Source organism: Astyanax mexicanus, chromosome 5 (assembly GCF_023375975.1).
Source record: "Astyanax mexicanus isolate ESR-SI-001 chromosome 5, AstMex3_surface, whole genome shotgun sequence".
Lineage (NCBI taxonomy): Eukaryota > Metazoa > Chordata > Actinopteri > Characiformes > Acestrorhamphidae > Astyanax > Astyanax mexicanus.
The window spans coordinates 31,723,799-31,750,935 of NC_064412.1; the positions used below are offsets into that span (position 1 = coordinate 31,723,799).

Below are 27,137 nucleotides of genomic sequence, written 5' to 3' on the forward strand. Positions count from 1 at the left end.
ATACTGAAATGCAGGTACAAAAAAAACACATTTAAATTCATTTTGAGGCATTTTTTTTGTTTACTCATTATGAAATTTTGACACAATGTGAAAGATTAGAGTAAAAAGCTGCACAAGTGGAGATAGGTAGGTTTTGTGTGATAGAATTTATATGGAAATAGAGTTGCGTGTTGAGAATACTCTGAGTAAAGCAGCAGCAGCACATGTTAGACTTGTCAGCTCAGTTTTCCAGCAGAAACTCACACACTATTACATCAGTCCCACAGCTCGAGCAAAACTGTGCAACACTATTAAACCCACTATAATTCATACCGGTTTAGAGAGTTACAGCTGATCCACTCGTCCCAACATTCCTGATACAACTACATTCATCTTGGAATGTTAAAATAAATTTGACTGATTGTAGTAACATTAATATTTGTTCTTAATTTTTGGCCAAAATTAATTGTATGTATTTCCTCCAGTCATAATTGTGTACTCCATAAGTGTCTTGGACAAGAAAGAATTTAAGTTGAAAGGATTATATTTGATACTGTGTTATGTAGTACACAATCACTTTATAAATTATTTATATTTATTCCTGCACTTTTCTGTACCTTTTTATATACAATTACTGTTTTTTTGGTTGAATTTAACTTAATTGGGGGAAAACACATTTTGTTGCTGTTCAATAAAAAACAAGAATCTCCATTTTTTGTGTGTACCACTTGAATTCAACACTCAACCTGTCCTATAAAATATGAATAGAATAATAGAAATTCTCTATCCAAATTTGCCTGAAATAAACTCTTTCATTGACTTCTATTGAAAGGTAAGAAGGTTTTATCTCTCTCTTGTAAACTTTCTGTTTTGGAGATACTTGTTTTTCATTGGAGAGTGATGATTTGTTTATTATTTTGTGTTTTATTCATTACAAATATAAATGTCATAATAATAATAATAATTATCAGTAAATAATTTTCTAAAGAACTGTATATAAATCAAATCATTAAATCGCTGAGGTCAATCCTTTTGTGTATTGTAATGTGAAAAAGAATTCAGTAAAACTGAAAAAGTTTTAACAGTGGATAATTCATGGTGCACTGATTCGGTTCCTATAGAATCATAATTCAATAGAAACACAAAGAACTCAAAGTGAGGCTCTTCATCTCCAGTAACTGAACTGTTTCTGAAGTTTTTCCGTCAGCTCAGAGCTGTGTGGCAGCGTTGGTGCAGAGCTGGTCAGCGGCGAGCGTTCACAGATGTGGCAGAACAAACAAAAGAGGAAGAGATAAATGAAGAACAGGACAGAGAACTTGTTAAACATGATCAGAGCAGCTCTGGGGCAACACATGCTGGAAAAAACAGCCAGTCAGGACAGACAGAGAGCTTTAACTATCCTGCAGTGACTGAGACTTGTCACTGTGCTTTTAACAAAAGATTAGAAATTCTGATCTTTATACCAAGGAAAACAGTTGAACATGAACATGTCAGGTGCACACCAACGTCTACAGGTGTTGATATCAGGTAGAATATTGGGTTTTAATGCCAGAGGACCAAAATTTAATGTGAGGACAATGGTCTAATGCCATTATATTTTGATGGTTAAATGTTGTGAAGTTAAGTAACCAACAATTTAATGTTTTCTTCTTGCTGTAAAATATTAACATTTAGTATGGCCTTATCAAAGCCACTTTTTTCCCCTTCATTTTTTAAGTGGGAACCTAGTTTTTGCTCTAACTTATTATTATTCTTTTCCTGTGAAAGTGAAAATGATTGTGGAGCCCAAAATGTAAGCCACGCGGAGATTAAACTTGGAGCGTAGAAAGAGGAGTTGTGAAATTCTGCATGCAAGTAAAAGGAAAGTAGTGGGCCTGATGGTGGTGCTATAGACAAGCATTTTGCCTTTTGGCTAATATCTCGTGAAACATAGAACCTAGAGTAAAAACTATTCACCATCTTGTTCTGGCAAGTATTGTGCATTAAAGACTCATGCCATATTTGGAAAAAAAAAAAACATAAAACTCAAACTTTTGTGCTAGTCGTAAGTTTTTGCAAATATTTGCGCTCTCTCCCCACATCACTCCTATGGTGATGTCTGCAGCACAGGGCGTCTGTGAGCTGATGTACCGGAGCCGAGCCGCTGTGCTTTCTTCCAACCACGCTGGCTACTCAGCAATGCTGCATCAGCAGCAGCTCGAAAAGAAGCGGTGGCTGGCTTCGCATGTATCGGAGGAAGCATGTGTTAGTCTTCACCCTCCTGGTGTGTTAAGGTATTACTAGTGATAGGGGGAGTCCTAATGAGTGGGTTGGGTAATTGGCTGTGTAAATTGGGGAAAAAATTAGAAATAAAATTATAAAAAAAAAAAAAAAAAAAAAAATGTTCAGCAGAGTCACCTGGTCAATAATATATATATATATATATATATAAAATATTTGTAAACAAGACTGCAGCCACGTACAAAAATGTCCTCCTGGAGTAGAGCTTAGTTCAAATAAATGGCTAAATATCAGGACTGAATTTCCTTTGCTTCTGATATCCGTTTTAAATACTGTAACGTAACATATGCATGCTTTGTTAGTTGACAACTCTGAAAATTCTGAAATTAATTCTGCAACACTTTGATTCAGCATTTTAGTCAGGAAGATAAATAACCAAAATTGAACATCTGTCATCTAATTTTTTCTTTTTTGCTGGTCTTTGACGGCTATGCCATTTTAATTTCCAACCAAAGTTGTCCAGACAATGAGCATTTTGAGTGCCTGAGTGCCTGATAATTAGTTTGTATAAAACAGTTAACAATGACAGTTACAGTTTACAAAAGTGACAATACAATAAATACTTAAAACAACTTTATCTGCTAAAAAATAAAAACTGTAATAAGAGAACAAGTGAGCTCTCTTTCTCTACAAGTCCATTCAGAAACAAATGTGAGGCCAGGCACCTCAGCCAACTGTTTATTTTCATAAAAGAAACTGAGAAAAAAAATCCTCCAAAAAACATTCGTCATCTGGTGATACATCCGATATGTCCGGCCTCTTCCGCAGCTACAAATAACACACTCTGCTCCTCAATCCAAACACAGCCCAAGCACCAAACCAGTGAACATACTGTCCTCTCCTTCGGGTGGCTGTAGGCCTTGGCATGTTTGAAGTGGCCTGCTTAGCTCTGCGGTGGCTGTGTGAAGTTCGGGAAGAGCAAGCCATGAGAGTGAAGCGGAACCACACCAAAATCTACGTTCCAGTCTTACATACATATATACTGTACATACATTAGATACAATGTCATTGTGCTTCAGGCCCGGTGACCCATATGTGTCTGATAAGAGCCTGGGCTGGTTGGGAGGGTTGTGCTGTTGTGTGTGTGTGCGCATGTGTTCCTCATTTGGTCTAGTACAAGGCAAAGTGTGTGAGAGAACACACACACATACACACGCATTTCTTTGGCTGTGAATTCCCGACGCACACATTGTTTTTTATGTATGAAAAATGAAAATCAAAAACATGTCAAGTTTAGATCAGTGGGCAATGCTGTTATATGTATGCACACTTGCTTTTATATGTATTAGATCTGTGTATGTTTGCGTGTGTATGCATGCAAAAATGTGTGTATTAAACAAAAAAGAACCCCAATCTAAGTGCACAGGAGAAAGTAATAAGGCACGGACTTATAAACTGTAAAGCCCAACCCGAAAGTACCTTCATAAGACTTAAATAACCTAAAACTGTAAACCACTCCTTTACACAACAGCAGTTCGCTGGCAACATCCGCATCCACAAATTCTCATGAGAGCCAAGATCTCCCACCACCTAATCCATATTGCATATTTCCCCTTATTTATAAAAGGTGTCTGAAAATAAAGCCCAAGAACATTTACTCTTATAATAAAAGTCAAAAGAACTTGAAATGAATTGGACTTAATAATGATTAGTCTTGGCAGCATCACCTAAAGTTATAAATACGCAAAATTTCAGCCAGATCGACATTCATTACCGTGTCTGTTCACACCATTCAGCCATTCAGCCATAGGGTTAACCTGAATGAAGCAGAGATACTTGACCCATAAGAGCCAAGATCCGATTGAATTTCTGGCACCAGGAGTGGCATAAAGTTATCCAAAAGCAGTGTGTAAGACTGGTGGAGGAGAACATGCCAAGGTGTATAAAAACTGTGCCAGGGTTATTCCACCAAATATTGATTTCTGAACTCTTAAAACTTTATGAATGTTATCTTTACATTATTGTGGTTTGAAAGCTCTGCATCTTTTTTGTTATTTTAGCCATTTCTCATTTTCTGCAAATAAAATGTTCTCCGTAGTTTATAGAATAAAACAACAATGTTCATTTTACTGAAACATATGTGATACATCTTGTGATGTACTCAGGATGTTCAGTATGTCTCATTTAGGGAGTTAAAATGGCCAAGAAAGTGCTGTAAGGGACTTTACACATCTTTTAAAGGGTTTTACACTTATTCCCTGACGGATTTTTTCTGAATTCAGTTTTTTATACAGTGTAAACAGGCAATTTGGTCTGTATAAACTGAAAAAGAAGAGCTTGGCTGTTTTAAGTGTAAATAGAAAAGGAATTATCATCCCTTAACAATATAAATGCATATTATCTTGTAGTTTGTTCATATATTTTATGTAAGCATGCAATATTATTGTGCGTTTTTTTCTAACTTCATGGCTCTAAAGGAGGGATTATTTTCCTTTAGAAAAGCAGATACTTGCAGTTTTGTGTGAAATACACTTGGTGTTCAAATATAAAAAAATCCCCATCGCTAAACCAGACATCTGATCTGATCTGATTAAATGATTTGCATTATTTAATATTTTCAGAGAGTTTCTAAGGTAAGAGATGTACACTCTTATAAAAGAGTTTGTGGACCCTTGCTTAAATTGTGTTTTTGACAATGGAAAAAAAAATCTTCTACGAAGGCACTTTTTACTTCTAAAGCATAATTACACAATTACTGTTACAAAATTTTCCTAATTAGTTAGGAATTTTCCTAATTAGTTTATTAGCCAAAATCTGTTAGTTTGTATTAAAATAAAAACAGATGACAAATAAACTGTCTAATTTAAAACTATTGTGTTGTTTTAGCGCGCACACACTCTGTGTCTTCATCAATACATCTCTTTTAAAATGTATTAGTCCTAAAATGAGCAGAATGGTTGTCCTTTGCTTAAACTACACCATTTACATGGGGTGCACAAAGGTTTGCATATGACTCATTCAAAAAGTCAAAAATTAAGATCAAAAACAAGAAGTTTCTAATCGTTCGCTGCCCATGTTGATGTAATTAGCAGCAGGTTTCCACTGCAACTCTGGAAGCCAACGAAAAAGCTATGAATTTCTTGATTTGGATTGAATTTAGATTAAATCCCAAGAAATTGTGTAAATCTGACCACTATTTTTTGTGAAAATAAAACTCCCAAAAAGAGTACTTTGAGCGATGCAAAAGAAGAATCTCTTGTGCTTCCACAAAGACACGTTTAAAATCAGGAAGAACCCTTTAAAAGACTTTTACAAATGTTTAAAATAACTTTGCTTCGTATGAATTTTTTTCCTAAATGCAAAAACTGCACTCAGTATTGACCAACAGTATGGTCTGGCACAGTTTGATGGGGGATGCAGTTGTTTTCAAGTCAGTCAAAAAAATGAAGACACACTATACCTGACCATACCATACCAGTTTACACTAAACTGGAAAAAGACTGAATTGTTCATTAGCTGCTTCATTTAAAGTGAAAAAAGCTTTGAGGAAAATGTAATTTTGATTTGACTTGAAATTCTTTCTAAAAACAACAACAACAAAAACAATAACATTGCATTTAACATGCATTTTTGGTTAGGAAAGCCAATAAAATTATTTGCCTACCTATAAGTAATTCATGTTTTTATATTTGTTTTTGTTATATTTAAAATTGGAAAGAAAATAGATTTAGTTTAAAGTTAGCAATCCCTAAAATTGATATTAATTTAAACAGATGAATTTAAATTATTTCCTCCAAACTTCTAGTTTTTAAAGAGTTCTTCGCGCTCACAGACCTGCTTTGTTTATATAAAAAAGTCTTTTTTTCTGGCATTGAGGCTATAAGATGTTTTGGTTGGTTTGATTATGGAGCACAATTTGCACTAAATTGTATAAAATCTGAATTATTCATGAGATGCTTTATTTAAAGTCAGAAACATTTGAACAAAAGATGTTTGATAAAACTTTACAATGAAGTTACATTAACTAACAGTACTTAACACATAGTGTCTCAACTGACAACTAAGAGGGCCTGACAACCATTACAACTAATTTCTCAATTTATTAATTTTTACATTCTTAAACAATAATTTAGCAGTGGTTAATAATATCTGAATTTAGTGTCAATTAATAATTAGTTGTGACCTTACATTACCATTTAAAAAATGTTTATTATTGTCATAAGTATCGTTAATTGTAAAGTGTACCAGTATTATAAAGGGTTGAAATGTTTTAACCTGTACTTTAGTGTGGTTAACAGTTTGTTTAACAGAAAGGATAAATAAAATAAAAAAGTTAATTTAAAATTAATTTAAAGTTGTTAAGTTTTATCAATATCAGTTTAATTAAAGTTTAATTTGTTGTTCAGACCCACTTTAAACACTTATAATATTTAAGCCTTTTTATATAACAGTCAGTATTCTCCAGGTGATGAGTTCAGGTGGTTGCTCTGGTTTACAGGTTGGTGAGCGCGGAGCAGTGCAGCGCGTGCAGTTTGCTGTAGTCCTGCTGCAGAGTGTAAAAGCTGGGAGGAAGAGGAGGGATGAAGGGCAGCGGGGAGGCTAAACCGAGCGAAGCGGCGTGAGGAGGAGGAGGAAGGCTGAGAGGATGAGGATGGTGATGATGGAGGCCTTTAGTCCCTGTGAGCAGTGTGGAGAGCGCGGGCCACAGGCCGACGGGCGGGAGCCGCGGGAGCGCGCGGAGCTGGTGCGGTGCGAGGCGCTGGTGGTGGTGGAGCTCGAGCTGAAGCTCGTGCTGGTGATGGCGTTTGAAGCGCTTGCGGCGGCGCAGGAAGCTGCCCTGCTCGAACATGTCCGCGGACTGCGGGTCCAAAGTCCAGTAGCTGCCCTTGCCCGGGTTTCCCGGTTCGCGCGGCATCTTCACGAAGCAGTCGTTGAGCGACAGGTTGTGTCGGATGGAGTTCTGCCACGCGGGGAACTTCTCGCGGTAGTAGGAGAATCGGCGGCTGATGAAGGCGCAGATCTCGCTGAGCGTGAGTCGCTTCTCGGGGCTCTGCAGGATGGCCATGGTGATGAGCGCGATGTACGAGTACGGCGGCTTGGCCGGGGACGCGCCGCAACGGGGCGCGCTCGCGTCTCCGTCCTGCTCATCCTCCTCTCGAGGGGAGCTGTGCGCGCTGCCGGCGCTGCTCGCGGGCGGCGGAGGCTCATCTCGAGCGGCCAGTCCCACCACGTCAATGTCGGGCTCGTGCATGAAGCCACTGGAGAGCCGGTAAATCTTCAGCGTGAGAAAAGGCTCGCGTGTATCCTTTCAGAAACCTTGAGGAAATCTTGCAGAATCCAGGGGAACCTGTGAAACCCTGTGGAATCAAAAGGGACCTTGTGGAACCATGTGGAATTCGATGCATAAACCGTGTAGAATCGTAGTGGGATTCAGTAAAACCTTGTAGAATCCAGCAGAACTTTGTAGAGATCTTTGTAGAATCTTTGTGGAATCCAGTGGAACCTTTTTGAATTCTGTTAAAAGCTTATTGAGCCCTATGGAATCTTGTGAAAACAAAAGGGTCCTTGCGAAACTTGGAATCTGGTGAGAATATTTGTGAAATCCAGTGGAACCTTGTAGAATCCAGTTGAAACCTCGTGGAACCCTGAGAAGACCTTGTGGAATCCAGTGGAAACAAAATCCTGTAGAAACTTTAAACTTTATAGACTTTGATGGTACTTTGAAGAACTATATGGAACCCTTTAAAATTCAACTTGGAATCCAGAGGAAACCTCGTAGAATCCAGTAGAACCTTGTGGAATCCAGTGAAAAGTTGTGGAATCAAGTAGACACTTAAAACTTTATGGAATTTGATGGAAACTTTGTGGAATTCCTCGTGAAATCCAGTGGAAATCTTGTGTGACCCTACATCCCCTTCACGCCAAAATGGAAGGGAATGTCCGTGTTCTAGAGTTGTAGGCGCAAGAGCGCGCGCAGTGGAACGCCTCCGCTACTTTGTTGCTCATCCCTCGTGCGCTCTGAAGCTCTTGCTGCGTCACGGTGGCGATGTGCGCGCGGGATGGAACGTCTCCGTTTTGTTGATTCTTAACATCATCAAAATAAACTTAGTGTAAAGAACGGTCCCGCCCGTCGCGCGCTGTGTTCATTCACTCTAAAAAGCCCCGTTTTATCCCGCGGTATTTCCCATCAGAGAGAGGCTGCAGGAGCAGAGGCGCAGCGCTGAGTGAAGGCCTGCAGCAGTTTATTTACAGCAGACCTCCTTGAGAGGGGAAACCCGTCCTGTCCGTCAGAGCGCTGACGTCATGACGTGCTTTTTATCGTCCCCTTGAAGTTAAAAGACACAGGAGCGCAGTGTGTTTCTCACCTTACATCTCCTTACACAGTAAATACTAAAAATACATGCACCGCGCGTGCGCCACGCCACACTGCCCGTCTCACACTCTGCGAAAACATCACAGAACCACAACTTCTGATTTCATAGGGAAAAAACGCCTGTAGTACATTATAAATAAGAGTGTAAGGAACCATTTCAAGTTCTAAATAATTTTCACATAATGTAGAGGTTCTTTACCGATTTCAAGCTCGTTTGCAATTAAACATCTCTATTCTTTAACGTGGCATTCATTGCTTTCACATAATGTGTCTTTCTATACTTAAAAATAACTTTAAAGTTACACAACACTTTAAAAAATAGGGACAACTTCCCAGATAGGAAACACACAGCATATAGAAGGGAAAAAAAATCTACCAATAGGCTTTATCCCTGTCTGGGAAACTGACCCATAATGTTTCAATAGTCAATTTAGAATAACTAATATTTCTGCAGTACCAAAACGGTGCTTTTGTTGTTAATTTTTAATGGTCATGTTTGTTTATTGTTTCTTTTTTGTATAATTGTTTATACTTGCAGTAAATATCCATGCAGTAAATATTCTGCACTTTAATACTGTTGTAGATTTTTTGTTACATGACTTATTACTTTATTTATTTTGGTAAATTATTAACAAAAGTTACTGTTTACAAAATACTCATGTTTAGAGATTTTTTGTTTTGAATTAATGTTATTTTATAGTAAATAAAAATGTAATTTATTTCATCACATGCAAGTATTGCCCATTTTATATTCGAGCCTATTGAACATCACTGTAAATGCAGTGCAGGCTTACCTAATAAACAACCTACTCTAAAAAAAAAAAAATCTCATCATAGCTTGTTCCAGTCATTCTTACAGGTAGGTAAGCACAGAAGGTCCAACTACGATAGTTTTAAACAGTACAATTTAATTCTTAACCAAACTTACAGAATCATTTTGGAAATAAATATATCAATATAACTGATCACACCAAGACTGATCACAGGAAAAGGCCAAAAGACAAAGAAAAAGAATAAATAAATTAATAAAGAACAAAAGAAAGAAACACTTGTCCACAAGAACAGATGATACACTCCTAAGGCCTAAATTGACTTTATACATCACATCAAATACAGTCTAAAGAAAGTGCAAATTCAGTCACACCAATACAGCCAGCATACTACAAAGCGTTTTGATGAGAAATATGCCATAAATATTTTTTTTAACGCTAAATGGATGTAAATGGAAAACTATTTTCCCCAAGCAATTCTATTGGTCCATTCATCATGACATTTGGACAAAAGGTAAAGAACAGCCAGATTCACATCGTGTCACAAAAAAACAATGTATAACAACATTCTGTGTATATACATAGAATAATAAACATACTTTTAGGTATCGTTAATTTATTAGAAGCTTTATGAGACCAGTCTAATTCACGTTTACATTCCTAGATCCATTCCAGCCACTAATCAACTGTCAACATCTCTTGTAAATCACAGAAAGAAAGCATTAAATGGAGAAAATGACTAGATCTGATCATCACACACTGTTGTCCAATAAGTGCATTGGAGAAGCAACGGACAACAACTTAATGATTAGAAGGAAGACCCAATGTGACTCCATAACCTTGCTACAGTTCCAGGATCCCCAATACAAAAGATCCTCATGGAGAAAGAGACAGAATTCTGCAAACAAACTCTTTAGCAATAACCAGTTCTTACCAGCCAGCCCGTTTGTTTTGAGCAGCAAGCTGGAGCAGATCTCCACACTTCAGACATTTGGAGTTAGAGTTGGCTTCCTTTTTGGGAATATTCCAACACTGCTGACAGCGCACACGGTATTTCTTATACCTGCCATACAAAAAAAAAGATTTACAGTAAGAAAAATGTATTTGGATAAAACGCTAATGAATTAAAAAAAAAAACACAAAACAAAAAAAAAAGTGTGAACCTATTATAGCAAACCTACTATACGGTATCTACAGCTAAAGTCAAGCAGAAATGAAATCATACTGCAAATGCTTCATTAAGATTACCAGGCTGATGTGACATCACACATTTTTCTTTTAGATTTGTCCCATTTATATGTGGCCTTAGATTGGACATTAACCAATTTGTGGCCATGCAACAGAAAACTGAACAGTCAGGTCAGATTTCATGCATCTCTTTGTCTTATGCATACATAGGGCTGGGTGACATGATAAAAAGATCATATCATGATATTTAAAGAAATTTAGCATGCACAACATTTATAATCATAGTTTTACACACAGACAAAATGCATTAGTAAAGGTAGATTCTTAAACAACAGCAATTAAACACAGTGATTTTTTTGTTACAAATTTGCTGCACATCCACTAAATTCCCTTTCCACTATAGGTCCCTGGTGAATCTCAAATCCTGACCTAATCCCACAAGCATTGCAGAGTGGAGTCCCATCCTCTGCATCACGCCATAAAGGAGTCTTCCTTGTGCAGCATGATGCACAGATCTTCTCTGAAGCACAAGAATGAAAGAAAGCAGAATGTACACATTAATGATATTCAGATTTTTTTTCTTCTGCAGTGGTAACAAAACAAAAAAAACAACAAAAAAAAACCAAACAAACATGAATTTAAGCAGAGGAATTGCTGGAAAAAAACATGATCTATGAATGTGGATGGATTTTTAGTGCACTCTTAAAAAAAAAGTGTTCTTTTTTATTTTAATTATATTGTGAATAATTTTGGAACAAAGGCACAAAACTAGTTTAAAAACTAGTTTAAATTAATAAAGATTTACGAAAAGGTTCTTTACACATACTTTTTTTTTTTTTTTTTAAATGGCTCTATATGTAACCAAATACAAAAAAACTTTTGTAGCACTATTATTTATTTTAGAGTTTGGGAGGTCAGCAGTACATTTTGAAACAAATTAAATGTCAAATTTAATGAAATGAAATTTAATTAAATTTGTTCTGTGAGACTGAGGAACAAAATTTAGCCCCCCAGCCAGTGTGCAGATAAGTTAAATTCCATCATCACCTGAACTGATTTAAAGAAACAAATTAGTAAAAAAATGAGAGAGTCCATGAAATTGCTACAGAAAAATTGTACTGGGGAAATGGCGGTTGGCAGATTTGGTGGCTAAACCCCAAAAACAGATTACCATGACGTAAAGCACAGTTCAAACTAAATAAATAATGGCTGAAGTACCAGTGCTTAAATTTGTCATGTTTCCTTAATATCTGATACATCCTGATCATATTATGAGTTACTACAGTAAATGTAATCTTTATTCTAAATGTGGTGAACCATTAAGCCATGATTTACCAAAGCAAGAAATGCCCAAGTGGACCAACATTAGCAGATGACATGGCTTTTCCAACAATCACTGATTGTGGAAACTTCACACTAGACCTCAAGCAGCTTGGACTGTATGCCTCTCACTCTTTCTCAGGACTCTGGGACCTTGATTCCTAAATGAAATACAAAATTTACTGATGGTTTGGGGAGCAACGTCACTTGCTGTTGTTGGTCCACACAGTGTTATATCAAGACCAAAGTCAGTGCTTTGTGTCCCTCTGCTGACAGGTTTTATAGAGATGGGGATTTCAATTTCCAGTATGAACTGGCACACTGCCAAATGTACCATTGGTCATATATACTATTCAAATTTTCTGAGATACTGCCTTTGGGTTTTCTTTAGCAGTAAGCCACAATCATCAACATTGAAAAGAAAAACAATTGAAATGTATAACTCTGTGTGTAATGAATCATATAATACAGATAATATAGAATATATCATTAGAATATATCATAAGAATATAATATGAGCTTTACTTTTTAAACTAAATTACTGAAATAAATTAACTTTAAAAAATGTTGGGGGTACACCTGTTTGTGACAGGGGTATACTGACTTGACTGTTCAGCTTGTTTGCTTGCTTGGTGTGATAAGTTAAGGGGAGCGCTCCACCAGCTGGTGGTGGGTGGTACTCACTGGACAGGCTGGCTGGGTCACTCTCTTCTTCTGAGCTGCTGGTGCATTGGAAGCTCTGCAGTGATCTGGACCTGCTGCGTCTGATTCTCCTGCTTCGCCTGCACACCTCACTACATACAGCAAGAGCAAAAAGTAAACACTGGCACAGGCATTTCTAGTACAGATACAATAACATTTGAAATGTACTGACATTCTCAAAACATTGGAAAACCACTGAACTGCAATGCTTCAGATCAGGTCACTTAGAGCACCAAAAACACCATACACAGAACATCCCCCTGAAATTTACTCTCAATCTGAACCCAGTGTATAAAGGAACATGTCCAAATGTTTGTTGATACCCCTTCTAAGGAATGCATTCAGCTATAGTTTAACCCATTGCTGAGACAGGTAGAGAGGTACTGCCAATAAATTAAACTCTGCAGCAGATAAACCTGAACCTAGTTACACCATGTTTAATACCAGGCGTGGGCTAGAGGGATATAAAGGCCCCCCCAACATTGAGCAGTGAAACTGTGTTTTCTGAGATGAATGTGTTCCATCAGGTACTTTTGGGATTACAGTTAGAGATGAGGTATGGTGGGGATCCTTAGCTAATCAAAATCCAGACCAGACTGATTCGCCTTTGAATGAACTTGACCAAATTTCATAGCTCATAGTTTCAAAATCTAGCAGAAATCTGCCAGTTGAATTATCATGATTCAATTTAAGATGGTGAGACCCAGAGAACTACCTCAGGCTACTGTGTGCAATGCCCCTATCGCTAGCATTGCAAAGGAGCACTTCACATGACAGACACATGTCTACAGATGCTGTAGCTACACCACACACCAAAACACTGGTCGCAGACCTGACATATTTTCATAAACTCACCTAATATCATCAGCCACATCACAACCACAATACACCAACGTCGAACAGACAGAAAATCAATGCGTCATACTGCTGGCGATGTGAAAATGCTATAAGCTTGTTTGGAGCATCGGTTAAAAATGCTGTATTTTGCAATTCTGGGGCGAATGGGGCATGCACTTCAACAAAAGTTTGTACTCATTATTATGTTTCACTACAACCAAGTCCATTTTACACCAAATTTCTCCTAAAACTTACCACTGCCTTAGAAATTTATTGTGAAAAGGAAGCATTGCTTGCCTGTAGTTGGAGGTGATAAGTAGCCGACACTGGTCAGTGCTTCTGTCCAGCTCTGTGTGCATGCTGAAGGTCACCCCTTGGAGCTCCGGGTTCTGGAGATCAGGGCTGCGCTCAGGGTGTGCCTGCTTTCTGGGTGTTCTCCTACAATTGTCTCCACTGTGTGGAGCAGAAGGTGTGGCCTGGTCCACCTCCAGCTCCAGGAGACTGTCATCCTTATTCTCCTCCAGATTATTGTTCAAATCAGTTCTATATATAAGGACGCCAGCACTATCTTGTTGGTGTGGCTGTGGTAAACTCTGAAGCTCTGAATTTTCACAAGAACTGAAAGAGAAACACATACTGGAGTTGTCATCTTTTTCATCAACCAGAGAAGATGTGAAGTCAACAGAGCTTATCTCAGGGCTTGAGCTTTGTGTAGTCTCTGACATGGATGTAGCACAAGATGTTTCTCCTTCTTGGGTGTTCAAAGGAAACTGTAATAGAGGCTGATGGCTAGTGTCCATAGATGTTTCAACTATAGGACAATACGTACTGCTTTCTTCACTTACTACGCCAACATTGCTAAAGATATCTGCTGTGTTTTTAGATATAAGCTCTGCAAGATCCTCAATGGCACTCATTTTTGCCCCCTCATTAAGTTCATCTACAGTCGAATTTGAAATGGTGCCATCTATTACATGTGGCTCAGAGCTAAAGAGATCAGACTTGGCATCATGCTCAGCTGTGATTTGTCTAGAGGTCACTGTGGAGCTCAGTTCACATTTGTGGGGCTCAGTTGGGTCAGTTGAACCAAACGAAGCGCATTCCATGACATCTGTGCATTCAGCCTCATCTGTTGCACTTGATGTATAAGAATCTCCATCTTCTTCAGGTGTTTGTCTACAATGCAGCAGCCTCTCACACTGAAGGTTTATTAGACTCATCACCTCCCATGGACTGCTGGTCTGAACATTATTTAGCAGGGAGAAGGACCCTGTTAAGCTAGGCTGTGTTTCTGATACTGCTTTTAGAGTGTTTTGATTTGAAAAAAAAGTTGAAGATGCAATATCCCCTTTGGAGTGGGTAACAAGTTCCTCAGTTGCCATTTTACTGTACTGGTTTGAATGTGTAGCAAGCTTTGTGGCCTCCTGGAGAAGATACAAGATGGAAGATTCAGTTCCAGAAACGTCTTGTAAGTCCGGGTCCTCTGCAGCACTCTGAGGACTTTGCTTGAGGTCTTCTGGAGTGCCAACTCCAGAACTCATGGTTCTTTGCCTGTTTACTGGACAAGACAGTATAACTTTAGTACCATAGCCATCCAAGATCATCATTATAAATAATGGGGTAGAACATATCAAACACTGAAGTAAGAAATCATATTTTCCCAGCTTAATCGATTTTTATTTTCTCTCATGCATGCATCCACCCTGCCATGCCAAGCTGCACGGATTAGTTAAAATATTAAAAGTATGAAGACAATATGATAAATATTAAGTGAATTAGTAGCCAATGAATAAATGAGTAAATTCATGAATGAATGAACATTGTTAACTGATGAACATGTAATTGTAAAGGTTTGATGTCACTGGTGATAAAGGTTACTTTCTTATAGGGGCAGGGTTTTCTTACGATGACAGGGTTATTTTTTGGGAAAAATAGGAATCCATAAGATTGTGAAAATGCTACATGTCCCAATATTACTTTTATCATTCAGTGACATACACGAATTAATTATAGCTAAATATTACTCAAACAAATGTTTTTTCCACTTAAAAACAAGGGACAGTGTGCTTTTAGAACAAAGTGCATTTAAAGTGCTTAAGAAAAAGTAAATAAAAAGTTTTGACTATTTATTTTTCTTTAAATCTGGGTTGAAATAGTGTCAGGTCTATTCTTATACACATGGAAGGGAAGATAACAATTCCTCTATATTTATAATAATGTGTTTATTCAGAGAAAATCTTAAAAAAAATTTACAGTTACACATTGTTTATATGAAATTTAAACAACTATGTTGCAATGCAAAAGGCACATTATATTGAGTAAAATGTATTGATTGACAGGGCTGGATTTCACAAAAGGTTCTTAGCACCAAGATGATTCTAGATGGTCAAGCGAGCTTCACGCTGTCTCCATGTTAAGGTTCTTAAAGGAGAACGCCGGGGTGAAATGGACTTTGGGTAAGTGAAACAAAAACAAGTACCAATTTTTTTTAAATAGGTCACCTCCGTTTGCCTAAAAAGTCCAAAACACAGCACTTTCAGCTGATGCTCCCAACAGGCTTACAATTCTAGTGATAGGGGCATAGCATAGAATTCTGAGGGCCCTCAGATTCGAAACGTGGCACTGAGAACTACCTCAAGGTACTGTTTGTATAAACAGTGCTTTTTAATAAACTACCTGTGTGCTTTCAAATTTCTCAGTGCCTCATTATAAATGTCAGGGCCCTCAGAATTCTATCAATAAAGTGTGGAGCTACTTTGAGCTTGTTAAATGGCGTAAAAATAGATATTTCTTTGCACGGCAAAGCTATGCCCCTACCACTAGCACTGTAAGCCTATTGGGAGCTTTGGCTAAAATCGCTGTATTTCGGAATGCTGGAAGTAAATGGAGGTGGTCTATTATTCGACAAAAGTTCATACTCGTTTTCACGTTTCACTACATCCCAAATACATTTCACACTGGATTTCTCCTTTAATGCTAAGATGCTTTTGGAAAATTGGGCTCATGTAATCTTTTTGTAATTATATAAAAAAAAGACAGATTTCAGATGCACTGCATTCTTAACCAAACCAAAATTTAGGCAAAGTTCTCTTTATCTGATAACGTTCTGCTTCAATAAAAGTTCTGACAAGATGTATGCGAGTTTGTATCCACATATACATCCATATTTAATTGGGAAAAACGATACAAAACCTGACACAAACGGCTGAGAGCAGACTACAAACTTTCCGCACACCAATAGAGCAAATGTTACACAAATACTGTGGAGATTTGGCATCGTTTTGTAGCTCATTACTTACGACATTAGTCACTCAGACGGCGTTCCTTCAAAAATTATAATAAAACATTTCTCTGAAGTAAAAATGACGCTCTTTTAACCGGCTCGAGATCACCCAGCCTCAGGCTGCGCGCGCACCTTCACCAGCTGTTGATTAACCCTTTCATATTTGAATTCAATTAATTTAACAAAAATAAAATGCAAAAATATCCAGATTAAAAGTTGTTTTTACGTTGTATTTAGTAACACCGTGATCAAGCATATAACGGTATTAACCTGTAAACTATAATTTTCACACTTTTGTTTTTTCCAAAAGCTTAATTTTCTTTTCTAAAAAAAAAAAAAAAAAACCCACTGAACGGTCAGTTGGTTTAATGTATTAGTAAAAAGAGATACATATTTAAAACGTTTCCAGATATTAACAGCAGTGGGAAAAATATATTAATCTTCCTCACATTCATATTTTACATACTATACTGCAGTAAGTGGCACACAAACCCAGTAACTACTTTTATCCAAAATATAACTCATCTGATCATCATTTTTAATAATAATTAAATGTGCAATAATGAGAAACAAGCTTTATTCAACTCACCTCGTGAACCCAGCCTTAAGGAATTGTCAAAAACTTAAGAAAGGCCTTTTTGATTACTTTTAACATTTAAGGACGTACCAGGTCACGTGATGCTGGGAGGTCAGGTGACTACATGATGCCAGGTGTAGCTGGTTTCTGGTTTGGACCTTTAGTAGGCACTTACTTTCCAAAAATCCCTAGAAATATAAGCTGCCTCCATAGTGTACCACTACCTTATACTACTGCTCTTAATCCATAAACGACTTTTTACTTTTACTCCTTACATTTTCACACAATTATCGGATCTTTCTACTACTTACATTTAAAAAAAGTAGCCTTGTTACTCTTATTTCATAAATGTCTCTGTCTGGATAGAATAAATTTTACTGTGGTTGGATGAGCCTTATAAACATACCATTTTAACACCCTAAGGATTTATACACAATTTATCACACCTGCATATGTCACGTCACCCAAGTCCATGTCCAGCAAGAGCATAGCAGATGTATGTAGCCTTGTATGAAGAAAAATCAATGTCAGAGAATCAAAATATCCCAACTAAGCTTATTTATTATATTTGCAATGTACTAAAATGTGTTGTTTTTCAATGGGCACATATGCAGCTGAAACTGAGAGCCTAGTGCATACCCAGGGCCAGTTTTGAGAGAGGCTGAGGGGAAGTTGCCATTCCCAAATTTTGTTCCCCACCATGCAAGCAAAGACAATTTTTTTTAATTATCTTTTTTAAAAATCTCTGAACCAATCATAAAATCCATTTTGCTGTGAAATGTGAAGATACTTCCGTGCTTAACTTGATTAGTAGCAGCTTATCTCTCCTAACACAGACTTGATACCCCTTTGCATGTATTCATTTAATAAATATACACTGTAGGAAACCCTAAAATGCATCGATTTCTGTTGAAGACACATGCAACATTTTTACGCTCCCATAGAGCAGCTTAATTTATTGTCCTTAATGGCATTTTTTCCACTTACATTACTTTTACTTGCGTACTTTACATAGTTTTGAAACCAGTACTTTTACTTGAATAAAAAGCTTGAGTTGATACTTCAACGTTTACAAAAGTATTTTAAACCCTAGACTCCATACTTCTACATGAGTAATGAAAATAAATACTTTTGGCACCTTTGCCTGTCATGCATTTAGAATGATGAAAATCAGTACAGAGTGCTGTATGAGCTCTTCTGGGTTCAATTGCTCTGATTTATTAACCAATAGTCTGTCAAATCATTCACATTCACATTCTTCCTGGTAAGGCCTGCTGTCCTGTAGTTTGTTTGGGTGAAGAAGTGAGAGCACCAGGTTAAAGGGAGAGACTACACTTTATTCAACACCATGTACAGATTCAGGTTAAGACAGGTTTACAGCTTTGTCTGCTTTCACAGATGTGCGTGTATATAGACGTATACAGTACAGCAGAAGTGAAGGCTATGTATCAGGTTAGTTCATTCAGGGGTGGGCACATAAACAATGAAGTGCAGAGTATTTTTATGTGGTTTATGCACTAAATCAAATAAGTGAAATATCTGCAGTGCATGCCAATAGATACACATTTGCATAAACATAAACGCTCTCTTATAATACTGACCAAAGTTTTATAACCTGACAATAGGAACCTGCTCTGATCCACGGCCATGTATGCATCACCTGAGAACTGAGAACATTTTCCTAATAGTTCCAAAGCTTTATGGAAATCTCTTTTAAGTCTAGGACTATACTTACAAGGGAATTCCACCTGTTCTTTAAAATGGTTCACAGTGGTTTGGTGTGAGATCCTCTGTTCTTGCGAAGCTGACAGCAATATTTACAGTGGTGGTGAATGAAGCCAAACATCTGAAGAGATTTTTCATTCTATAACAGGGTTGGAGAATGAAGGCTGTGTTCTAACTGCCGGCCCAAATCCAATTCGTGGCATTTCTAGACTGTGTCCTGACTGATTTGATAGTGTGAACTGCCAGAAATAATTGGAGGTGGTGTGAAATGTGACTACAAAAGATTTGTACAAATGTGTGACCGATGTGTCACAATTGCAATAATCAATTACCTCATCAAATTTAAAGTGACAAATATCGGGGTCCTAGAAGATCACCAAAGGTTAGTTACTCTGACTTCAATATGACAGCAACCCACGCAGATCTGTTTGTGGTGTCCAGATATACAGGTCTGATGATCATTTGGAAATAATATTGTGAACAGTCATCTCCTAAAATCCGATTAAGAAACAAATCTGATTTGCCTGCAGTCTAAACGTAACCTGGGAATTTCAGCAGGTTGCCAGTTTCCCTGCTCCAAACACATCTTATCTTCCCACAGGTTATTAGCAGTGTTTTCAATAAGGTGAGTTTACCTTATTTACCTTACAACTATGCCAACTATTTTTTTTTTTAGTTTATGTAATTATTCTGACAGTAGGTATACAATTTGGGGGGTTGGAGATCAGTATTCAGTTTTCTATTGTTGCCAGTGAACTGTGGCCCTTGGTTTCACATCCCTGATTTAGGATCATTGGCCATTTTAAATATCAAATAAAACGGCTTTATCTGGTTGTAAACATCACAATGCTCTCGTTCTCATCAGCAGCACTCTAAAGAAATCCAAGCCATTAAGTTTCTTAATAACAGACCATTAGTTTTGAATAGTGTAGAAATGTAGATAAAACATTAGAACCCCCAGACATCAGAACAACGATACCCATAAGCAAATAATGACACCAAACAATACTTTCGTTCTGCTTTCTTTAAACATCTAGAAAAAATGATCTGAATATATGTTGAAACTCATACATACTGTGTGTGCTTACATGAAATGAAACATTCAAAATCTAAATGGGTGTGCAATGGTTAATTTATCTTACACAGCCTCTAGTTTACCTTTACACATATGAATGATTGTCCTGAAACAGAATTGTGCGTCTGACCGCTGTGCGTAACATGGAATGTCTCCTTCACAAAGGCTGACACGTCTGGAACTGTAGGGCTCTAGACCAAAGCGTTTACAATTCTAGAATGGAACTCTGACTCTAGAACTTCCCAGTTAAGTCCCCACATTCCAGCTGAGCAAAAGACATCACATAGTCTACTTCCTGTAAAGCATTAGACCTTCAGAGCCTTTCATCAGTAGATACTAGAGAGTATTCCTGACCACACATCGCTGGAAATTAGGTCAAGTGTACTTTTCATTTAAAATCAGATAGTGCTCATTGAGGAGACACTACCCTATGAGTATGGACTCTTTTAACGCACTCGTGGAGGGAAAAAATACTAAATCAGATCGAGACTTTAGTGCAGGTTCTCCACAGCGCTCTTCACACCTTTATAAAAGGGAGACTCTCAGTCTTCTAGTGAAAAGACTCCTCCCACATTCACCTTCACCCCTGTCCATTGCCCTCTTTTGTCAATCCATCCATATCAGTGTGGTTTGGGCACATGACCATCCACATAGAAGTTTCGTGTGACCTTGGGGAGAGTAAGCTCCATGCCATCCAGCTCTGGGGTCAAAATGATCTGGCAACCCAGGCGTGAGTTCTCCTGCAGCATGGGGGCCATGTCCAACATGTCATCCTCCCTTTAGGGTTTAAGAGAAGTTATGAATACATGTCTATAACGTATGTAGGCCAACAGTAGACATAACAGTACCAGTTCTGGGGGGGTATTCACAAACCATCTAAAATATCCTAAATCACACCTGACACACCAATTATAATTAGGTAGAATTAGGTAGAATAATTAGGTAATCAATATATATAGGGATTTAATTTATAGCCATTTATGTAGCAAGTGTTCTCCCCCAAAGTGTGGAAGTGTGGGGGGGTCTAAACTAGTGGTAAGGACTAACGATTAACTAAACTAACTAAAGGTAAACCAACTAACCTAATCTTTAAGTACAAGGTTAGGTCAGTTAGGTTAGTGTACCTGCCCCTCACAAAACATATAATATTAAATCATTTCCCTCCATAAATAAATTATATTGTCTAATATGTGTTGTCTCAAATGGTTGATTTGGTTCTTCTTAGCTGTCTTTAGGACTTTAGAATTGTTACCTTTCTTCAGGGTCTGGTAGTTTATCAAAATACTCCTCATGTACATAAACATGACACGTAGAGCAGGCCAAGGATGCCTCACAGGCCCCTGAAAACAAAGCAAATTAACAAGTTAATAATCCTGATTAGTTAATAATAATACTAATTACACAACACCAAATGCTGCACACAAAGTAGGTAATACTTTCAGTAGGGACAGATATGGACAATAACATTAAAAGGTCTTCTATGCTTTACTGGCTGCCACTAAGAGCAGGATCCTACAATACAGCATGTCTGATGGTATGTTAATATACTAAGGTTACACAATATTATGGTTTGGAATAGAGTATGAATAATTATGAATAGTTCACATGCAAAACTGATCACAGATCAATTACGTATGTTAAAAATGTTCTGATTCTCGGATGCCAGGGTCCTACAGAAACATTGACTCACATCACTATACTTTTGGCAAAAACAGGTGTAATTTACAACAAAACAGGAAAAAAAAAACACACTTTGTAAAATCTGTGAAACAGTTGGCAAGTTATGTCTAGGATTTCTCAGGACCCTTAAACATTAAGTGTATTGTCTTTGGAAGGTTCAATGCAATTCTATTCCCGAGCACACATATGTTATTATGTAACAATCTCCAGTTTAAGACCGGTATAAACAAGAACTTACCTTCAAGTTCAATGCCTTGTCTTTGCGCAAGATACAAGACATTGTCTCCAACTTTACCCTTTACCGGAATCTTCTGTCCAGACCGATCAATGAACACCACGTTAACACTACAACAAGAGACGTGGGGTAGAAAAGAACATAGGTAAGTAAATAATACAAAAAAAAAACAAAATAAGTAAATACAAATATTTGTTCAAAATAAATGAATAAATGCTGAATAAACATTAAATATTACATGTCATGGGAATTTTGATGCATGCGAATAGTTATTTGTTTGGGGAGCACATCAAAGTGTCAAAAACCTTGCATCTCCATTTTTGCAGTTTTTCACTTAGGGAAAATATTTAAACTGTGTCACTACTGCATGCTAATTTAACCAATAAAAAACGCTTTCAATGGAATAAAATCATTTTACACTTATATGTTTAAAGTCCAGAGTTCTACCATCCCTCTAATATTTCCATTTTTGGATAAACACAAGGTTTTCGCTCCTCAGCAACCATAGATCTGGTGGACATGTACATAGGAAACCTAATATAAAGTTAAAGGGAGGGTAACATAAGTAACATACACATCCTCATCGGTGTCCTCCACGTTCGAGCTGCCCTCCTCACTCTGACGTAGATCTGAAATAATAAACCACAGTGAACAGTTTAGTGAGAACCTCTGCAATGAGTCTAACAAAGACACTCATCTGCTTAACTGCACTGGACTGGACTTTTCCTGCTCTCTTAGCAAAGCTCTTGTAATGAGATTTCCCTGACAGTCCAAAACAAGTTTAACTTGACCAACTAAAGACCAAGCTGCTGAGTAATGCCTGCAAGTACAGCCTGTTACAAGTAGTAACCAAAACCAAAAATATTCCTTAAAAAAAAAAAAAAAAAAAAACTAAATGGGAAGTAGCAAAGTACAAATACTCCTTTAACTTACTTAAGTCGATTTTTTTGTTTAGAATTTGTCTTCACTGGAGTAATTATATTTCAGACGATTTTAAAATGTTTGAGTAAAATTAACATTGTTGCTTTATTCTATAAACTACGCACATCATTTCTCCAAAATTCCAAATAATTTTTTTTTGACATTTATAAAATATATTTGTAGAAATTGAGAAATGGCTGAAATAATAAAAAAGACCTCAAATAATGCAAAGAAAACAAGCTCATATTTAATAAGTTTTAAGAGTTCAGAAATCAATATTTGGTGGAATAACCCTGTCTTTGTTTTTTTTTTTTTTTTTTGCATCTTGGCATGTTCTTCTCCACCAGTATTACACACTGCTTTTGGATAACTTTATGCCACTTCTGGTGCAAAAATTCAAGCAGTTCAGCTTGGTTTGATGGCTTGTGATCATCCATCTTCCTCTTGAATATATCCCAGAGGTTTTCAAATTGATAAAATTAAAGAAACTCATATTTTTAAATGGTCTCATTTTTTTCAGTGCTGTATTTGCATTGTATTAGAATACACTCATTTTCAATTAGCATATACACATCTGAAACAGGGAGCCTAGTGCATCCAATTTTTTTCTTGAGTAAAAAGCTTGAGTTGATACTTCAACTTCTACGGAAGTATTTACACCTTAGTATCCTTTTCTACCTGAGTAATAAATGTAAATACTTTTGAAACCTTTGTAAAAACAACGTCATTAATGAGGAGTTTTTCCTCAATACTCGCGTGGCTGGAGGTACAGCCTCCACTTTTCTGACAGAACTTTGCTGTGAGGATCTGATGGCATTCAGGTACTGAATTTGAATGAACTCTAACTCATTCCAAGAGTAACGTTAGAGGATGGAGCTTTATCAGACCAGAGAATGCAGTTCCAATGCTCCACAACTCCTCTAGGTCCCTCTACCAAGCCTGGAATTCAGCACAATGACTTTAGACTTATGTGAGTCTAATCATCAAGATTATTCAAGCTGTCTGAAGGGTAATGAAGCGTTTGGATACTTTTGAATTAGGAATTTAGACGTAAATAACAGCCATCAAACTCAACCTGTAACATATTTCTGAAACTCAGTAACACCAGACAGTAATTGAAGGTGCTAAACTAGAATAAACACAAATAAAAACGATAATAATTCAGTATCAGCGTGTTAGTTAGAGCTCAGTTCAGACACCCTAAGTTCTCTGATGTTATAAAACCCGCGGTTTGACTTTGGGAGCTCGGATACACTCACTAATGGAGGTCTGCAGCTTTCTGTTGGGGGCTGAGTAGAGCTCCATGGCTCGTCTCCCTCTGGTGGGACCCAGCACGGCTCCGCTGCACATGTTGAGGCGGTAAAACGGACAGACGCTGCAGTCCGGGGCCACTTTACCGAGCCGCACACTCAGAGCACGGACCGCAGCGGCGGCCGCCATGACACTGCTGTCGTCACATGGTCCGCAGTAGCCAATCAGAAAAGAAGACGGAGGAGTGACGTAGCTCTCGTCGGTGTGCAGGTTTATTAAACACAAGTTCAGCTCTGTTTTTATTTTAAGGTCATTATTAATATTTGGTATTAATTTATTATTTTTATTTTATTCTAAATTCACTGTCATTTTTGGTCAGAATGACTATTAAGACATTACATTGCATTACATTACATTGCATTTGGCAGACGCTTTTGTCCAAAGCGACTTACAATAATGAAGTACAAAAGTAATAGGAATTAAGATAAACCATTTTAGATAGGGCTCAAAGGAGGTCGAAGGGAAATAAAGGGATAGAGAAGTGAAGGAGGGGAAGAAGGAAATGGGGTTAGAATTATTATGATTATTTTCTTTTTTTTAATTTTATATATTAAGTTTTTTTTTTTTTAGGTAAAACGTTAAATGAGAAAGATTAAGGATAAAATATCAAGTAACAGAAGTTTAGAACAAACTGGTAGACCACTGAAAACTTGTTGAGGGAGAAAAAGAGGAATAAAATGATCTCCACTATTGCTACAGATCTGTAATTAATGATTGATGAGTTTAATAAAGATAAGATCTCCTATTTAACTAAGTTTCAGTGTTGGTGGGTCCTTAACCACCCTACAATGGTCGTTGTGTAATTTGGCCGCATGAGGGCGCTATAGGACAAATGATACGCATGTAAAGGGTTACTCAAGGTAAACTGCTAAGAGAAATGTGTCAAAGTCATGACCAGAAGATGAGTATTTTTCCTCTTTTTACACACAGTATTGTAAATAACACGACAGATGTGATGATATACAGCATCCCAATCACTGCCATGTAGTTACCAGCCATAATAGAACCCTCTTTACCTGCTCATCTGCCTAAATAACACACAGGTCAGCTGGTAAACTCTCGGATGCAAATAACATTTGCACATAGGCTTTCTAATCTGGCTAGCCATCTCCTGTGCACCCTATAGTAGAGCATTGTGTCTGCATGCTGGCTTCCTGAAAGAGATCACAACAAGTTCTTTTGTCTTTACACAACCAACTTAAACAAAGCCTTCCTCTGGCCTTTATGTCGCAATACTAAAGCTAACACTTTAACACTTAACTTTAACCTTAACGGAGCTCATAGAATGTCAAACAGTATTTATTTTGACATATTTGAATACTAAACATTTGGGAAATGAAAGCTCAAACAATGTTACATAGCAGTCTTGAATCATTATATTTACACCCCCAATATTTACGTAAACCCAACATACTACAGAAAACTCTACTCAAAGCAGTAGAGTACTCAAAACAGTAAAATGAGATGAAAACTTTGCCAGTACATAATGTTGTTGATACTGGAGAGAAGCCTATCACCTCCAGAATTGGTTCGCCAAGACGTGAAAGCCAATGTGGAGCTAAGCTAAAAGCTAATACTAGCTAATGCCATCCTTTACCATATCTTCTCTTCATTGTCCACTCACCTGAAAAAAAAAAAAAACTACAGTTAAACAAACACTGGTGTGACTGGTTAGCATGCTGGCTATTCTACCTAGCAAGCAATATATCATTATTTTATTGTATTGTGATAGAACCTCTTATAAGCATATCGAGGCACTGGAGGCTCTAGTGGTGGGGCCACAAGGGCATTGGCCCCAGCTGAAATCTGATTGCCCCCCTGAAAAGCCTCTGTCCAAAATACACAAAAATTTAAAAACAAATAAAGAAAAGACTGGCAAAATCCAAACTGAAATCATTTTCCAATAAAATTTAAAAATATATGTTTGATATATGTTACATGTTTAGAATTTGCAACATTGTTTCTTCATGTGATAATATTTTTAACCAGATCATGCAGCTCTAGCAGTGTGTAATTATGTAAACCAAGGGTGGTGGCTTTCATGCTGGTCATATCAATATTTGAATCATTTGTATCATATCGACCGAAATTAAGAAATATATTGTGATATAGATTTTTGCAATATCATCCAGCCCTAAAGCTACCTATTGCTTTATTTTTCTCAATTTTTCTGTCTTCTTCAGAACCACATTGCTGAGTATGTACAGTAGAAATCAAACGTTCAGAAAGCAGAAGGCTGGCCAATCGGTTTAGAATGTCGCTTCACCTCGTCATCATTTATTTATATAAAGGTAAGAAAATCTCTATATGTCACAGCTACAAGTCATGTCCTCCCATAAAAACGACCGGTTTCTCTGTTGGTAAAAGCATTAAATAGGTTTGTTGAACATTTTTCAACTTAAACAAAGTCAAATACATTATTATTTATATATATATATATATATATATATATATATATATATATATATATATATATATATATATATATATATATATATATATATATATATATATATTTGCCACATTTACAATAGAATGCTTAAAAAATATTTTCTGGATTAAAATAGGCCTAAATGCACAGGTCTTCTACTTTATTTAATAACTATTGTGTTAATATTTACCATTTAGGCTAATATATATTATGTGTGATTTGACTGTCATCACAAAAATATGCTGAGCTTCTCATTCTGTGCCATAGGCGAACAAGTGTAATCAAGTGGAAATCATGCAGTGACACATCTGTTATCAACCACCACTTTCCTTTTCCAGTTCTGTACATCAGTCATACAATATTATTCTCAGAAGAGCTTCACACATTCTGACTTCCAAAAAAATTTCCAAAAAGTGACATAATAATTTGACTTTTTGATCGAATTTCAAATCCCATGTTTTGCTAACTACTTCTAAAGTATATCACAATTATTCTATTTATTTATTGAAT

General features: G+C 37.0%; 3 protein-coding genes across 4 annotated transcripts; all 3 read right to left on the reverse strand.

The window, feature by feature from the left end:
- Positions 1 to 5,783: 5,783 nt before the first annotated feature.
- LOC103032470 (forkhead box protein D1-like) lies at positions 5,784 to 7,506 on the reverse strand. The gene has a single exon (XM_049479832.1). The coding sequence runs from the start codon at positions 7,448 to 7,450 to the stop codon at positions 6,692 to 6,694; it is 759 nt and encodes a 252-aa protein (XP_049335789.1). The 5' UTR covers positions 7,451 to 7,506; the 3' UTR covers positions 5,784 to 6,691.
- A 1,954-nt stretch (positions 7,507 to 9,460) lies between these two features.
- Positions 9,461 to 17,378, reverse strand: zglp1 (zinc finger GATA like protein 1). 2 transcript variants are annotated; one of them, XM_022675518.2, is made up of 5 exons: positions 17,262 to 17,378; positions 13,687 to 14,947; positions 12,535 to 12,644; positions 10,960 to 11,050; positions 9,461 to 10,405 (listed from the first exon to the last, which is right to left on the reverse strand). In XM_022675518.2, exons 2-5 carry the CDS (start codon positions 14,928 to 14,930, stop codon positions 10,273 to 10,275), a joined length of 1,578 nt encoding a protein of 525 aa, XP_022531239.1. In that variant the 5' UTR covers positions 14,931 to 14,947; positions 17,262 to 17,378; the 3' UTR covers positions 9,461 to 10,272. The 2 variants fall into 2 exon arrangements, with proteins under 2 accessions (XP_022531239.1, XP_022531240.1); XM_022675519.2 differs by lacking the exon at positions 17,262 to 17,378 and adding an exon at positions 16,689 to 16,795.
- Positions 17,379 to 18,565: 1,187 nt separating this feature from the next.
- Positions 18,566 to 24,353, reverse strand: fdx2 (ferredoxin 2). The gene is made up of 5 exons (XM_015600743.3): positions 24,145 to 24,353; positions 22,539 to 22,593; positions 21,968 to 22,074; positions 21,302 to 21,389; positions 18,566 to 20,826 (listed from the first exon to the last, which is right to left on the reverse strand). Exons 1-5 carry the CDS (start codon positions 24,323 to 24,325, stop codon positions 20,670 to 20,672), a joined length of 588 nt encoding a protein of 195 aa, XP_015456229.2. The 5' UTR covers positions 24,326 to 24,353; the 3' UTR covers positions 18,566 to 20,669.
- Between the last annotated feature and the right edge of the window lie 2,784 nt (positions 24,354 to 27,137).

Bases quoted from the DNA above. Each gene is read 5' to 3' on its own strand.
- LOC103032470 (XM_049479832.1), bottom strand. From the start codon at position 7,450: ATGCACGAGCCCGACATTGACGTGGTGGGACTGGCCGCTCGAGATGAG.
- zglp1 (XM_022675518.2), bottom strand. From the start codon at position 14,930: ATGAGTTCTGGAGTTGGCACTCCAGAAGACCTCAAGCAAAGTCCTCAG. The intron at 12,645-13,686 runs GCAAGCAATGCT...TGCTGTATGTAG, and splicing joins CTTATCACCTCCAACTACAG to TGAGGTGTGCAGGCGAAGCA. The intron at 11,051-12,534 runs GTGAGTACCACC...CTTGTGCTTCAG, and splicing joins TGACCCAGCCAGCCTGTCCA to AGAAGATCTGTGCATCATGC.
- fdx2 (XM_015600743.3), bottom strand. From the start codon at position 24,325: ATGGCGGCCGCCGCTGCGGTCCGTGCTCTGAGTGTGCGGCTCGGTAAA. The intron at 22,594-24,144 runs GTGAGTGTATCC...TTATTATTTCAG, and splicing joins AAAGCTGCAGACCTCCATTA to ATCTACGTCAGAGTGAGGAG. The intron at 20,827-21,301 runs GTAACAATTCTA...TAAACCCTAAAG, and splicing joins CTACCAGACCCTGAAGAAAG to GGAGGATGACATGTTGGACA.